We start from the raw sequence: 12,496 nt of genomic DNA, 5'->3' as shown, positions 1-12,496 counted from the left end.
TACGGTGTACACCGACGCTCCTACTCTCGCGATCTCGTCTTCTCGCTTCTCCGGAGCAGAGTCTTCCGCGAACGGTAGAGCGCGCGTAACGCCCAGAGAGATCGGTCGCACCTCTCGTCCAGGCGAGCCGCTGTTTTTCGATCGCCGAAAGGTGAGCGCTTGGTTTGTGCGCCGCGCGAGAGGAACACGCCGGAACCCAGCATCGGCGGGAAGATCCGGAGACAACGCGCGACCACCTGTAGTTGTGGCCCCGAGCCACCCCTGACTGCTCGGTCGACGAGCCTCCTCCGCCCACGCAGCCTCCTGTCGGCACCCCGGTTTCTTCCAGCCCGAAACCGGCCGCGCCAGTTCGGCTCCTGTCACCTCGCCGAGGTACCGCCAAGGCCAAGGGCGACATCCGCACGCATACCGCCAAGACTGCCAGGATTACCACCAAAATGAAGACCTCGTCGTTTTCTCTGCGCGTCATGCGACGGGTAAGTCGACCGAATTCGTCGTTGTTCCTATCGACAAGATCATGATATCTCGTGTCGAATCCACGCCTGTCTCACGAGGCGCACAGCACTGGTTTTCTCGGTGATGTTTCACGTCCTCGTAGAACACGCAGACCTTCACACTGAATCTCGTCGAGCAACCATCCCCGATTCTACGATACCATTCGTTCGATCACGGTACACGGCCGTGCGGCGTTCGTCGATCTACGAGCGATTTCGATGTGTTTCGGTTTGTCGAGGGACGAGAGACTTTCGGACGGAAACTTTGTCAATTTAGGAGCACCGTCTACCGCGAGATCCTTGTACAGATTGTATCAACCAGCGAGGCGGTTTTAGAACGTTGGTTTATCGAGTCGCGGGAAACCGTCTCTGTATTTTCGTCGAGGGTGCGGTTGTTAGAGGTTCGAGTGCCCGTCGAATATTCGTTCGAGAGGAACGAATCGTAGGAAAGGTCACTATCGAATGCATCCGAACGGGAGAAATAATTGCGGTCCAACGGAGCACGCGAAACTCTGTCCAGAAGTTCTTCGAAGAAGCGAATTCTCGTAGAAAAATCACGGAACGTAATTCTCGTAGAAAAATCGCGGAACGTAATTCTCGCGAAGCAATTATTTTCATGGATTAATTCGTTTTTATTTTCAGTATTGGAAACGGGTCTGGCATTCGGTATTTTATTCGAACTCCTATAACGCGTATTTTGTACATACAGAATAGCGAAAAATTCATTTCCCCCAACGCTTTACATTATTCTAACGCACCGCCGTGCGTCAAGTAGAAACACCGCGCAATGGTCAGACATCACGTATTTATTTTTCCTGAAAGCAGGAAATTCGCACAATAGAATTTCACCGTACATTTTCCACTATATTACGCCGCGCGTTTCCCTTTCTATTTTACTTTTATATTTCCTTGTCCATTTCCCCCGCATACCTGCCACGGCACAAAAATCCACCCTTTTACTCGGCAACCCGACATTGTCCCGCAGTGGAGCTTTGCTCCGATATTCCGAGCAGAGTTCAGCGTTATTCGGATTGTTTCGCATGGGTGTTTATCCAAGATTGTTATTCGAATGAATCTCTATGGAACGAATAGTTTATCCGAATGATACGTTATTCGAAGTAAATTGTTCCATCTATTTATTTCAATAATTCTTTATTTTAAAGGTTCATTATTCGAAGGAATTTTTGTTCGAATAATTCTGTATTTGAATAAATCTTTAATTCTCAGTTCGAATAATTCCATTAATTTGGAAAATTCTGTATTTAAATAATTCGGAAAATTCTGTATTCGAATAATTCGGAAAATTCGAAAAATTCTGTATTTGAATAATTCGGACAATTCTGTGTTCGAATAATTCTTTAATTCTAATTCAAATAATTCGGATAATTCTCAGGTCGAATAATTCATATAATTCGGAAAATTCTGTATTCGAATAATTCGGAAAATTCTGTATTCGAATAATTCGGAAAATTCTGTATTCGAATAATTCGACAAATTCTGTATTCGAATAATTCGACAATATAATACGAGAAAATGAAATCGATAAGCCATAAAAGAACAGCGAAGTATTCTTTTCAATCGAATCAATTTATTTCCGTACGAATTTCTACACAAACAGATTTTTACTCGAACGAGCTCTAATTCAAACGGATTTCTAATCGAATAAAGTCTAACTCGGTCAAACGTGTATCTAGATCCGATGCAACATTTACGCGAATGTCATCCAATAAAATTTTATGCGCCGGTCGTCATCTTTAACGCACGGTATGAATAAAATTTCGCGCGACTCTGGTTTTCCGAGACGAACCGGATCCATTCCTAACACATCGTCCGCTCGACGCAGCACGCCGGCGATCGCGCCGCGGCCGTAAATAAATTGTATTTTGGCGAAAATTCGTGGCACCGGTTCGACACGCGCGAAATCGTCCACGCGCGCTACGAATCCGGCCCGGCGCAACTGATTTATTCTCTCGGCAGCGGCCGCTACCGCGATGCATATTCCATTCGAATGCATATTCAACCGCGACTAGGCCCGCGGGCGACGGTATAATTCAAGGTGCGCGCGGAACACAGGGGACGGCGGAGAGCGGGCGGGGAGGGGGTGCTAGCTCTGAACCGGAAACGATGGGGATCGAAGGAGAGAACTCTGGGAAATTCTTAGCGGGGAAATTGCGTTTCGCTCGCTCGCGGCGCGGCTTACGTAATGGGCACACCTGGCGATCAATTACCCATGGAGCCCGATCCCCGATACCTGTGCGCGGAGCATTATTTCGAAACAACGTTGCGCAACGCGGCGGGCGCGATGCCGCCGTTAATTGACGCCACCGGCACGGCAAATTGAAATTGAACCGAATTCCTACGAAACAACGGAACCCCGATCCCTTTTCAATTAGGCTCGATTCATAACGGGCGGCAACCGTTCCGGACCGGCAAACGCGCCGAACACAATTGCTTCTCGTTTGCTCGATTATTCCCTGAAAGGCTCGCAAGGCGAAGGAGACTGTCTTTCTCTCTCCTCTCTCCCACCCTCTCTTATACACGTAAAGGGAACGGTTCTCAAGGGCCTTTGGTTCTCAGATATAAAGGACTAGAAAATGAAACCTGCGATCGCCAGCCAAAACTTTCAGACCACCTTACACAGTGTTCTATTTTATGCTACCCCTTTATCGAAATGATAGTTCTCTCAGTATAAATTATTTATATCACAATGCCCCATTTCTAAAAATTATATTTTATACCTGCACTATTATTAATTTCAAAGCGTCAGTATAATTTATGAAGTATACTGCAGCTGTATTATATAAGAAAATTAAAAGCTTCTGCCTCTTTAATACGATGCAAATTGTCAGTAATAGTTGTTATGTTAATTTAAAATTATTTCGGATTTCATCCTATAAAAATAATATTTTATACCTGCTGTGTCATTACTTTCAAAGCGTATCAATTGTGAAGTATGATACGCCTGTATTATATCAGAAAAACTAAAAGCTTCTGTCTCCTTAATTCGATGCGAATTATCAATAATAATTTTTCTGTTAATTTCAAGATATTTCGTGTTTGATTCTAGAAATTTTAAAGGATGTTTCATCCCCTAAAAATGGAAACAGGTCAATGCGATTAAGCACGTATCATTTATTCTCTGGTTCTCTGTAACATACAGGGAAGCAAAGAAATTAGGGGTGGCCACTTAGAAACTCTTCACCGTCTCTCCTTCCCTCTCTCTCGTTCCGTCTCTCCCCGGCCGGCATTCCGTTCCATTTGCCACGGATTAAAATGGTATTTCGCAGCAGCGGTCCGAGCGCGTTAATCGACGCAACCGGCCTCGCGGAAATTGAATCGAACGGCAGCCGGCCGAGCGGTTCGATGCAACGATTCTCCTTTCAATTAGCCTGAAAACCGGCACCGACTCGAAGCCGGGCGCCGCGCCGAAACATCAAGCATTCGATTCCGTTCATTTCCAAACCCCGGAAAACAAATCTTAATTCCCGGCGCGGGGAAGATTCGGCGCGGCGGATCCCGCGAGCGCGACCCACATTCCCGCGTTCGCAAACAGCAATCTCCGCGCTAGGCGCGGGCAGGAAACGCGAAGAATATTCGCGGGCGCGGCGTGCAACCGTGTTTGCCGTTTCCCAGGACCGTCGCGCGGAACAAAGACGGATCCCCTTCCGTTTTCCCGATCCGCGCGAACAAGATTCCATTTTCCACGGGCACCCGCGGTGATAAACAATTAAATTGGAGAACGCGGTAATGGAACGACGACGGCACCCGACGACTTGTAATAACTTTGCGCGGCGAGGCGAGCCGCGTGGACCCACGATTGGCAAGCGGATTTGGCGAGAACCGTGGGGGCCGAGATTAAACCGCGATTTCCATTTTCGCAGCGGTCCTGATGCCTCTTAATTGATAATTACGCGGCGCCGGCCTGGCGCGGATCTCGCCGCGACGCGGGCGAAAGAGGAGGAGGGGCGAATCGAGCGGAACACGACGCCCGACATTTTTGTCGTCGCCGAGTGTTTTCTCGGCGCGGGCGAGGGCGAACGTTAGCTCGGCTGTGACGCATGAGGAACACCGAGGGGCGGGTTCACGGAGCCCCGTAAAACTTCGTTTCCCCCATGTCCCTGCGCACACGGGAATACAAAGAGCCGCATTTACTGCCGCGAGCAATCCCGAATTTCAAAGCGGGCCCGCCTCGCCTCGCGATTCTTCCGCTCGCTTTTCTCGCGAATTTATTCAAACACGACCGACACGATCCCGGCATCCCCTTGGGGGTCCAAAACATTGTTCTAGACCCATCGATCAACCTAAATAAAACCCGCGAACGCTGGGACCGGGGGCTCGAGAAAACGTCCTAACCGCGCGACGTTTTTCGGCGAACGAAATACGCTCGTCGACGCCTCCTGTTGTCGGGAAACTGGCGATATGTGTCTCGTGAAAATTATAGAAATATTGAGAGAATTTCAATTTCAGTAAATATCTGTTTACTGAATTTTAATACATTTTAATACGATGAATTTTAGTCATTTTTAATGTACTGAATTTTAGTCAATTTTAATACACTGAATTCTAGTCAATTTTAATACACTGAATTCTAGTCAACTTAAATACAGTAAATTTTAGTAAATTGCAATCTCCTAAATTTTTATAAATTTCAATCTTATAAATTTTTATAAATTTTTATCTCTTCAATTCTTACAAACATTATTCTTCTGAATTTTAATAAACTGCGATATCCTAAGTTTCAACAGACTTTAATATACTATATTTTAAAATGATTCGAATGTTTGGAAATCACGACAGAGTAAAACGAACAATTAAAAAGACACAATTCATTTTTATGGTGAAACTGCGTATACACCGTGAACAAAGTACTATTCCGAAAGGAGATTGACGAGTGTACTCGTTATCGCTTACATTTTGTGACACGTTTCAGCTGCACACTTTTCAAAGAGCTCGCAACAGCTAACTGGTCCAAACGGTATAACTTTTTCACTAAAATAGTATCAAAGGAATTGGGGTTTATTCAGGCAGTACAAGGGTTAAATTGCCAAACAATGCGTACAAATATTTTTGCAAGCTTTAGAACTGGATTGAATGGCAGAAATATAAATCGTTTTCTTCGCTTGTTGGAAACTGTTCTATTTACTCGGATAATTCTTTATTCGAACCATTTTCCATTCAAATAATTTTCTACTCGAATAATTCGATAAATTCTTAATTTGGATAATTTGTAAAAGTAGTGTGGAGGGAATAAATTATTTATTAATCAATTATTCTTTGTATCGACTCCTGGTTAAATTAATTCTTGCTCTAATAAATTCTTCTTTTAGTTAATTCTTGTTTTAATAAAGTTTTCTTCTAGTAAATTCTTTTTCTAATAAATTCTTCTTTTAGTAAGTTCTTCTTCTAATAAATTATTCTTCTAATAAATTTTTTTTCTCATCAATTCTTCTTCTAATAAATTCTTCTTCTAATAAATTTTTCTTCTAATAAATTCCTCTTCTAACAAATTCTTCTAATAAATCCCCATTCAAATGAATTCTTCCTCGAACAATCTACTCCCAAAAATTCCCAGAATAAATTTTTATTCTCTGAACTACTCCATCATCGAATAAAACGTGCCTCGTTGCACCCCCATCTTTTCTCCGTCGCCCGAGTAAAATGTTTCCTTGCGCCCGTCGCATACGTTCGCCCGCGCCAGCATTTCCCCGACTTGCCTGCAGTAATCACAATCATTGTCTCTTGTAAGCTGCAAATCGGATTCCTGTCGAGGCCCCCGCGACTGATCATTAGCGAAGTCTGTCGATGTAAATCAACGTTGCCTCGCGGCGAAACTTCGCCGCGCAAGAAACATCGCCCTCGAAAATTACTCGCGCGAAGTTCGTTAGCATCCGAGCGGTATACCCGAGGTTCGCCGCTCCCGGTACGCGGGATACACCGACAAAAGAGTCGAATTTCGAAATATGGCGACGAGGTAAGTAAAGAACGTCGATAAGCAGACGTCCCGAGAATCCGGTTACGGCGGCCGGTGTCTTTCCGAGCGGCGGAGGGGTGGGGGGGCAGGGTTAGAGAACGTTGCTTAACTCGAGCTCGAAGTTTTCTCATTTCCCCGGGCGAAACAGGTCTCCGCGAGTTTCCACGGGTTTCCCCGGGTTTCCACGGGGTTTTCTTTTGTCCCCGTTTCAGCGTCGCGCGGCACTACGCGCGCCTCGACCGCGGCTAACGCGATTTTCGGGAGGTCGACTCACTCGATTACGGAACTCGGCTTTCGCCGGGCCGTCGAAGACCCGGGTCTCTTCTTCTTCCGACGAGCACAGAACTCGCGGAAAGCTCTGGTGACCGTGGCAAATTAGTTCGAAGAGTTCCCTGAAATCGATCCCGGTGCCGGTTTCGCAACGAAATCGTCCGGGTATTTATTTAACGGCGGAGTCGCCGTCGCCGCGGTGGATCGCTCGGAGAGTGCGGCGCAGCTGCTGGCCGCTCAGACAAGAAAAATTAGATCGGAGTTCGCTGAGAACAAACTGGCAAAGTAATTATAGTACAAAAGGGTTAATAGAATTTGTCTCGCCTCACTTGTGCCGCGATTCACGGGCCAGCCCCTGCGGCCGACGCTGTGCAGAAAGGGATCATTATAATTGCATCGCCGGCGGAAATATCGGAGTCGCAAATAACTTGCGGCGGAACGATTGTTGAACAATTTTTATGGATAATAGAATATCCGCTGATTAAATGACTTTATTATTATTGTTATTATTATTATTTAACAATTCTTTGCGCTCGAGGCTATTTTAATTTTGAATCCGAAATTGTTTCTCTGATAAACTGCATTTCCACTCGATATGCGCAATGATAATGGTATGAGTAAAAATAATAAAAAAATATATCTTCTGACTAATGAAATAGTTATACTTTTAACAGTCTTTTAAATAAAAAATGCTTTAATAATGTAGAGGTCACTTTGGAACGTGATATAATATTTTTCAATGACGTCTTGGAGATATTTTAAGAGATCATTTTAATGCAAAGAGTTGATTAACGAGTGTCCTCGGTGCAGCAGGAATTTTATGACTAAATGTGGGAGACTATTTTTGACATTCGATTTAATGATAATTAAAATATTTAAGTCGAGGATAGAGTATCCTACAAAACTGCTCTAGGAGACGACACAGTTAAAGCGAAGCTCGATAAAATAGCAGGTCATGGGATCGCTCCATTTAACTCTTTGGGGCACGATGGAATTTAAAATGTCTCATCTTTTTGATGTACGATAACGCATGGTGGAACATTTTTAAATCCACGAAAAATACATATATATATATTTTTAGTATAGCCATATATAGATAGTATTAGCTGTATATATATTCATTTTTTAGTGTATTGTACATATACACTTTCACTTAAATCGATTACTTTAATAATTAATAATACAGTCGAGCAAAGCACTAAGAAATTAAATCAGAGAAAAATCGACGATGGAATATCAATTTGCTATAGCACAGGTGAGCAGTCACGATCCCAATAGGACACAAGACAACCATGAGAAATTAGACTTCTACCAACGTTAGACACATTCCCAGGTGATTCGATTTCCACCTGGCGTTCGCCGATCGCGTTCGAGGTGTCACCACGCGGACGAATCACACGGCGCAATTAAACCGGAAATTAATGGTTCGCGGCGACCGATGCAACGAACAAAACGTGACCGGCGGTGGAAATGAAGCTGCGAGCGGGGGATCACGGCGTCGAGGCGTCCGGACGACGTTATTGAGGCCGTGGAAAAAAAGGGGGGGGGGGGGGGGGGGGGGGGGGGCGGGGGAAAAAAGGGGGGGGGGGGGGGCGAGCCGCGTGTCACCGGAGAAAATCGCGTGTCGGAGGCGTTTTCCCAGGGTTTTCCCCGGGTTTTCCCCGGCGTCGAGCCGACAATGTGTCAATACTCGCGAAACACGAATTTATCGGGAGCCGGCTCGGTAGCTCGGTAGCTCGGTGGCGCCGCGTAATCGGATTACGTCGTCCTTTGGCCAGGATCCGGGTCCTAACGATTCCATTTGTACCGGTCGGATACGAAAGTTTCCTGTCGGTGACGATATCGGAGCGACGCGATTCCAGATTATTTGTCTGAACCGCGGCCGATAGAGCTGCGTCGCCCCCTTGGATTTTTATTGGCCATCGCCGCGAGCTCGTGATAGCGCGCGTGTCTTTTCATTGTTTTCTTCTTCGTTTAGGTTTTAATCAATTTCGCACGTCTTACGTAGCGAATTGCTGAAGAATTCAATTTCTTTAGATTTAATTTCTAAAATTTAATTTCTTTAGATTTAATTTCTAAAATTCAATTTCTTTAAATTTAATTTCTTTAGTTTTAATTTCTAAGATCTAATTTCAGGAATTTAATTTCTTTAGTTTTAATTTCTGAAATATAATTTCAGGAATATAATTCCTAGAATTTAATTTCTAAAATGTAATTTCTAAAAATTATATTTTACCCTAATCAGTATTATAATTTTCTCATTATGTTAAGATTTACAAAAGGCACAAATGTCGAAGAAATAATTGATACCTCGTAAGATACTATACCTCGAAATACTATAATTTTAAGGAATTTTTGAGGTTTCGAAACCGCTCGTGGAAACATTAATTACAACTGAAAACAATAATGTGCGCAAGCAATTAAACACCTAATATAACAGTGGCTCCATTTCTGCACCCTGTTCGCGAGCGACGCCGCGACTTTCAACGTCTTCCTCGGCTTCGTTCCGGCTGTTTTCTCTGTTAAAAAGCTGCTCTCGTTTCGCTCGAAAATTTTTAGAGATATTCGTCGCGCGACACGTGTCGACGAAATGGCGGCACGTTTTATTCGCCGCGTAGCCCCTGTGCTTTTATTACGCGTATTTCAGACGGTACATTCGAGGCGATAAAGTGTATTACTGCATGCATAATGAGAGGGGATTTTAAAATGGAGAATTTGAATTCCTGCTTCCGGGGATAAAATTTGAATTTCAAGTCGCACCGTGACGGACGACGGCATTCTTTTTATTTAATCGATCAAGCGTGGCTAATTGCGACATAATGGCTGCTTGATTGCATAATTAGGTTTGCTTTTGTTTGATCTGGTACAGATGTCAGAAGTGGGCAAAGAATATTATTTTATTCGAATGAAATTCTTCTTAGAATAATTCGCCATAAATTGTTCCTTTTTTTTAAAGAGATTTATTTTTGATAAGATTTAATTTTATATATAGATGTGTTTAATTCTTTATAGAGAAATTTATACCTATAGATATAAATAATTCCTTGCTTGAAAAATTCGAATAATTTGTATAAGTAGTGTGCAAGGAATAAATCGACAAACTACAAAAGATCACTTTATATTCTATCATTTTCCTCTGAATCAATTCTCATATTATATCAGTTGAATATTCCTAGCTATTAAAAAATAATATTTCTATTTATTAAAATTAATATCTTATTTTGTTCTGCGCAGCAATTCATACGAAAAATAATTGACTTAAATAAAAATGATAGAATATAAAATGTTCCATTATAATGTATCGATTCATTTCTTTCACATTATTTCTTCCAATTATCTGAAGAATTTTTCTGTGAACTATAAGGATGAAAAATGATTCGAACAAAGAATAATTTACATACATATTTATAAATGCAGAATCTAGATCTATAAAGAATTGAATTATCTAGATCTATAAAGAATTAATGCCGAATTATTCGAACGAAATATTCAATTAAAAGGCATCCGTTCCAATAACTAAAAAAATCAACTTCCAAACAGTCCGAATTTAATCCCAACACCGGCGGCCATTTCGCATCGTAACCCGAACAACGCGTGGTTCAATTTTACCGGCGGAAGATAATGCGAGTCCTCGGCGATGTTTCAATATCGCAGGAACGATTGCCGCGGAGCCGGGAAGAAGGAGGATCAGCCCGGCATATGAAATTCTGGAAAACGATCCTCGACAGTTGGAGTAGTTTGTTGAATCCTGGCGAGGACCTTGATCCCACCTGAAAGGGAAAGATAGACGGTAGTAAAGGGCGGGCGGGCGCGCGACTTGCGGATCGCTTAGAGGAAAGGATCGGAAGAGAGTTTCTAATATTTTCCGAGCGGCTCACCCTCGGAAGAGGTTCCCGTCGAGATCCGATCGACCAACTATTCTTAGCCGGGGAAGGACATAAGCGTCGTTTCCTTGCGCGACGCTCCATTTCCCGGGCACGGTTAAACAAAGACGGTTCCTCCCGAGTAAACACTATCATCGGGCACGTAACGACGAAACGGGAGAGCAGCCGGCAGGCTATTTTTTCGAGATTTCTCCGCGGCCGGACGAATGAGCGCCTATCGATTCGCCGCCGCGAATAAACCAACGAGCCGACGCGATTTACGCGATCCCGTGCCCGATCGGCCCGTTAAAACGCCTTCGCGTCCCGTTTGCTCTTTCTCGGGCGACGCCGTTCACGAATCCTCTGTATATTCATCAACCCCTTAACGACCATAATCGCGACAGGAATTAACATAACGTACTCTTCTATTAATATCTACGCATTAGCGTGCATGAAGCGAGTATAGCGTTTAGCGGGCTCTGGAAGTGAATAATGCGAGCTGCTTTATCGGGATGACGGGGCTGAATTCATTTTTTTGTCAGTTTTGTTAGGCCAATTTATTCGGTAAGGCAGAGTCTGTATAATTACATGAGTTGGTTATAAATTGTAGATTAAGGCGAGGCATTGTTTTAGAGAGAAATGTGAAATAATATTTATGGAATAATGAGATTCGCTTTTGTTTTAGAGTTAGGAGAGATTATTAATGTTTTAGCATTTTTATGCAAATACTGCATGGATTTTTGTTCTTTGTTGTTTTTAAATTTTCGCGTATTGTTTCCTTGCCTAACTGGAGAACTCATGGCGTCGTAAAGTCGTCCATTTTAGGTCTGAAAGTCTCACGACTTAAACTGGATGTTTCTGAAATCTCTGCAATTTAGGTTCGACATTTACATCTGACATTTGCATCAAAAATTTATACCTGAAATTTACATCTGAAATTTACGTCTGAAATTTACACCTCAAATTTACGTCTGAAATTTACACCTCCAATTTACACCCCAAATTTACGTCTGAAATATACCTCTGAAATATACACCTAAAATATACACCTAAAATAAACATCTGAAATTTGGTCCTAAAATAAACATCTGAAATTTGGCCCTAAAATAAACAACTGAAATTTGGCCCTAAAATAAACATCTGAAATTCACACCTGCAGTATTCGTCTGAAACCTAGGTCTGAAATGTATAATACATGTTCGCAACCAACTGTACTAAATTTTCCAGACTCACCCTCCACCAGGGGTGGATGTTTATACGTCGTTAATACTGTTTCGAGAATGTTAATTCTCCTTCGATCGACGCGCACGTCGTTAATTCACCCCGGCGATCAAGCGAAAACAAGTTTAAATATTGATCTACGGTTCTGCAGTGCCACGTATATAGATAACCATATTCGCACGTTAAAGGGTTGAAGCCAACACGGCGGAGCACTCGATAAAATTCCGCCGCCGAACATGCGAAACGAGCTTTGAAAAAAAAAAAAAAAGAAAATGATTTACAGTAGCGGAACGAGCCGTATCGAGGAAAATGTTTGTGCGTTAAGTGGCCGAATCCAACGGCAAGTACTCGATAATAAAATTCCATTAACAAACGACGCGGGAACGAGATTAAAAATTGATTTACGGTTGCGGATTGTTCGTTGCAAAATATTTGTGCGTCGGGGGAGGGATTCGAATCAAGTAGTCGATAACGTTTCATTTACAACGAAGTGGGAACAGGTTAAAAAATTGACTGATGCACAAATGTACGTGTGAATTAACATTTGAATTGTCAATATTTATTCATGAATTTATTCATACCATACTGTCAGTCTAAAGCTTAAGGGTTTTAGTTAACACTAAAGCTACTTAATAAAATTATTAAAATTATGAAAAAACTCTTACGGTGCAAAATTG

The 12,496-nt window shown here is 42.9% G+C and overlaps 1 protein-coding gene across 1 annotated transcript in view; it reads left to right on the top strand.

The window, feature by feature from the left end:
* Window positions 1-12,496, top strand: part of LOC144478757 (neo-calmodulin) — a 119,707-nt gene continuing 107,211 nt past the window's right edge. The window contains exon 1 of the mRNA XM_078196964.1: window positions 1-476. Within this exon, the coding sequence (XP_078053090.1) occupies window positions 438-476 (39 nt within the window). The 5' untranslated portion in view covers window positions 1-437. The remainder of the gene's footprint in view (window positions 477-12,496) is intronic.

The sequence above is a fragment of the Augochlora pura genome, chromosome 3 (genome assembly GCF_028453695.1).
Source record: "Augochlora pura isolate Apur16 chromosome 3, APUR_v2.2.1, whole genome shotgun sequence".
Taxonomy (NCBI): Eukaryota; Metazoa; Arthropoda; class Insecta; order Hymenoptera; family Halictidae; genus Augochlora; species Augochlora pura.
Note: the sequence above shows the minus strand (reverse complement) of the source record. Positions and strands in the feature narration are given on the sequence as shown.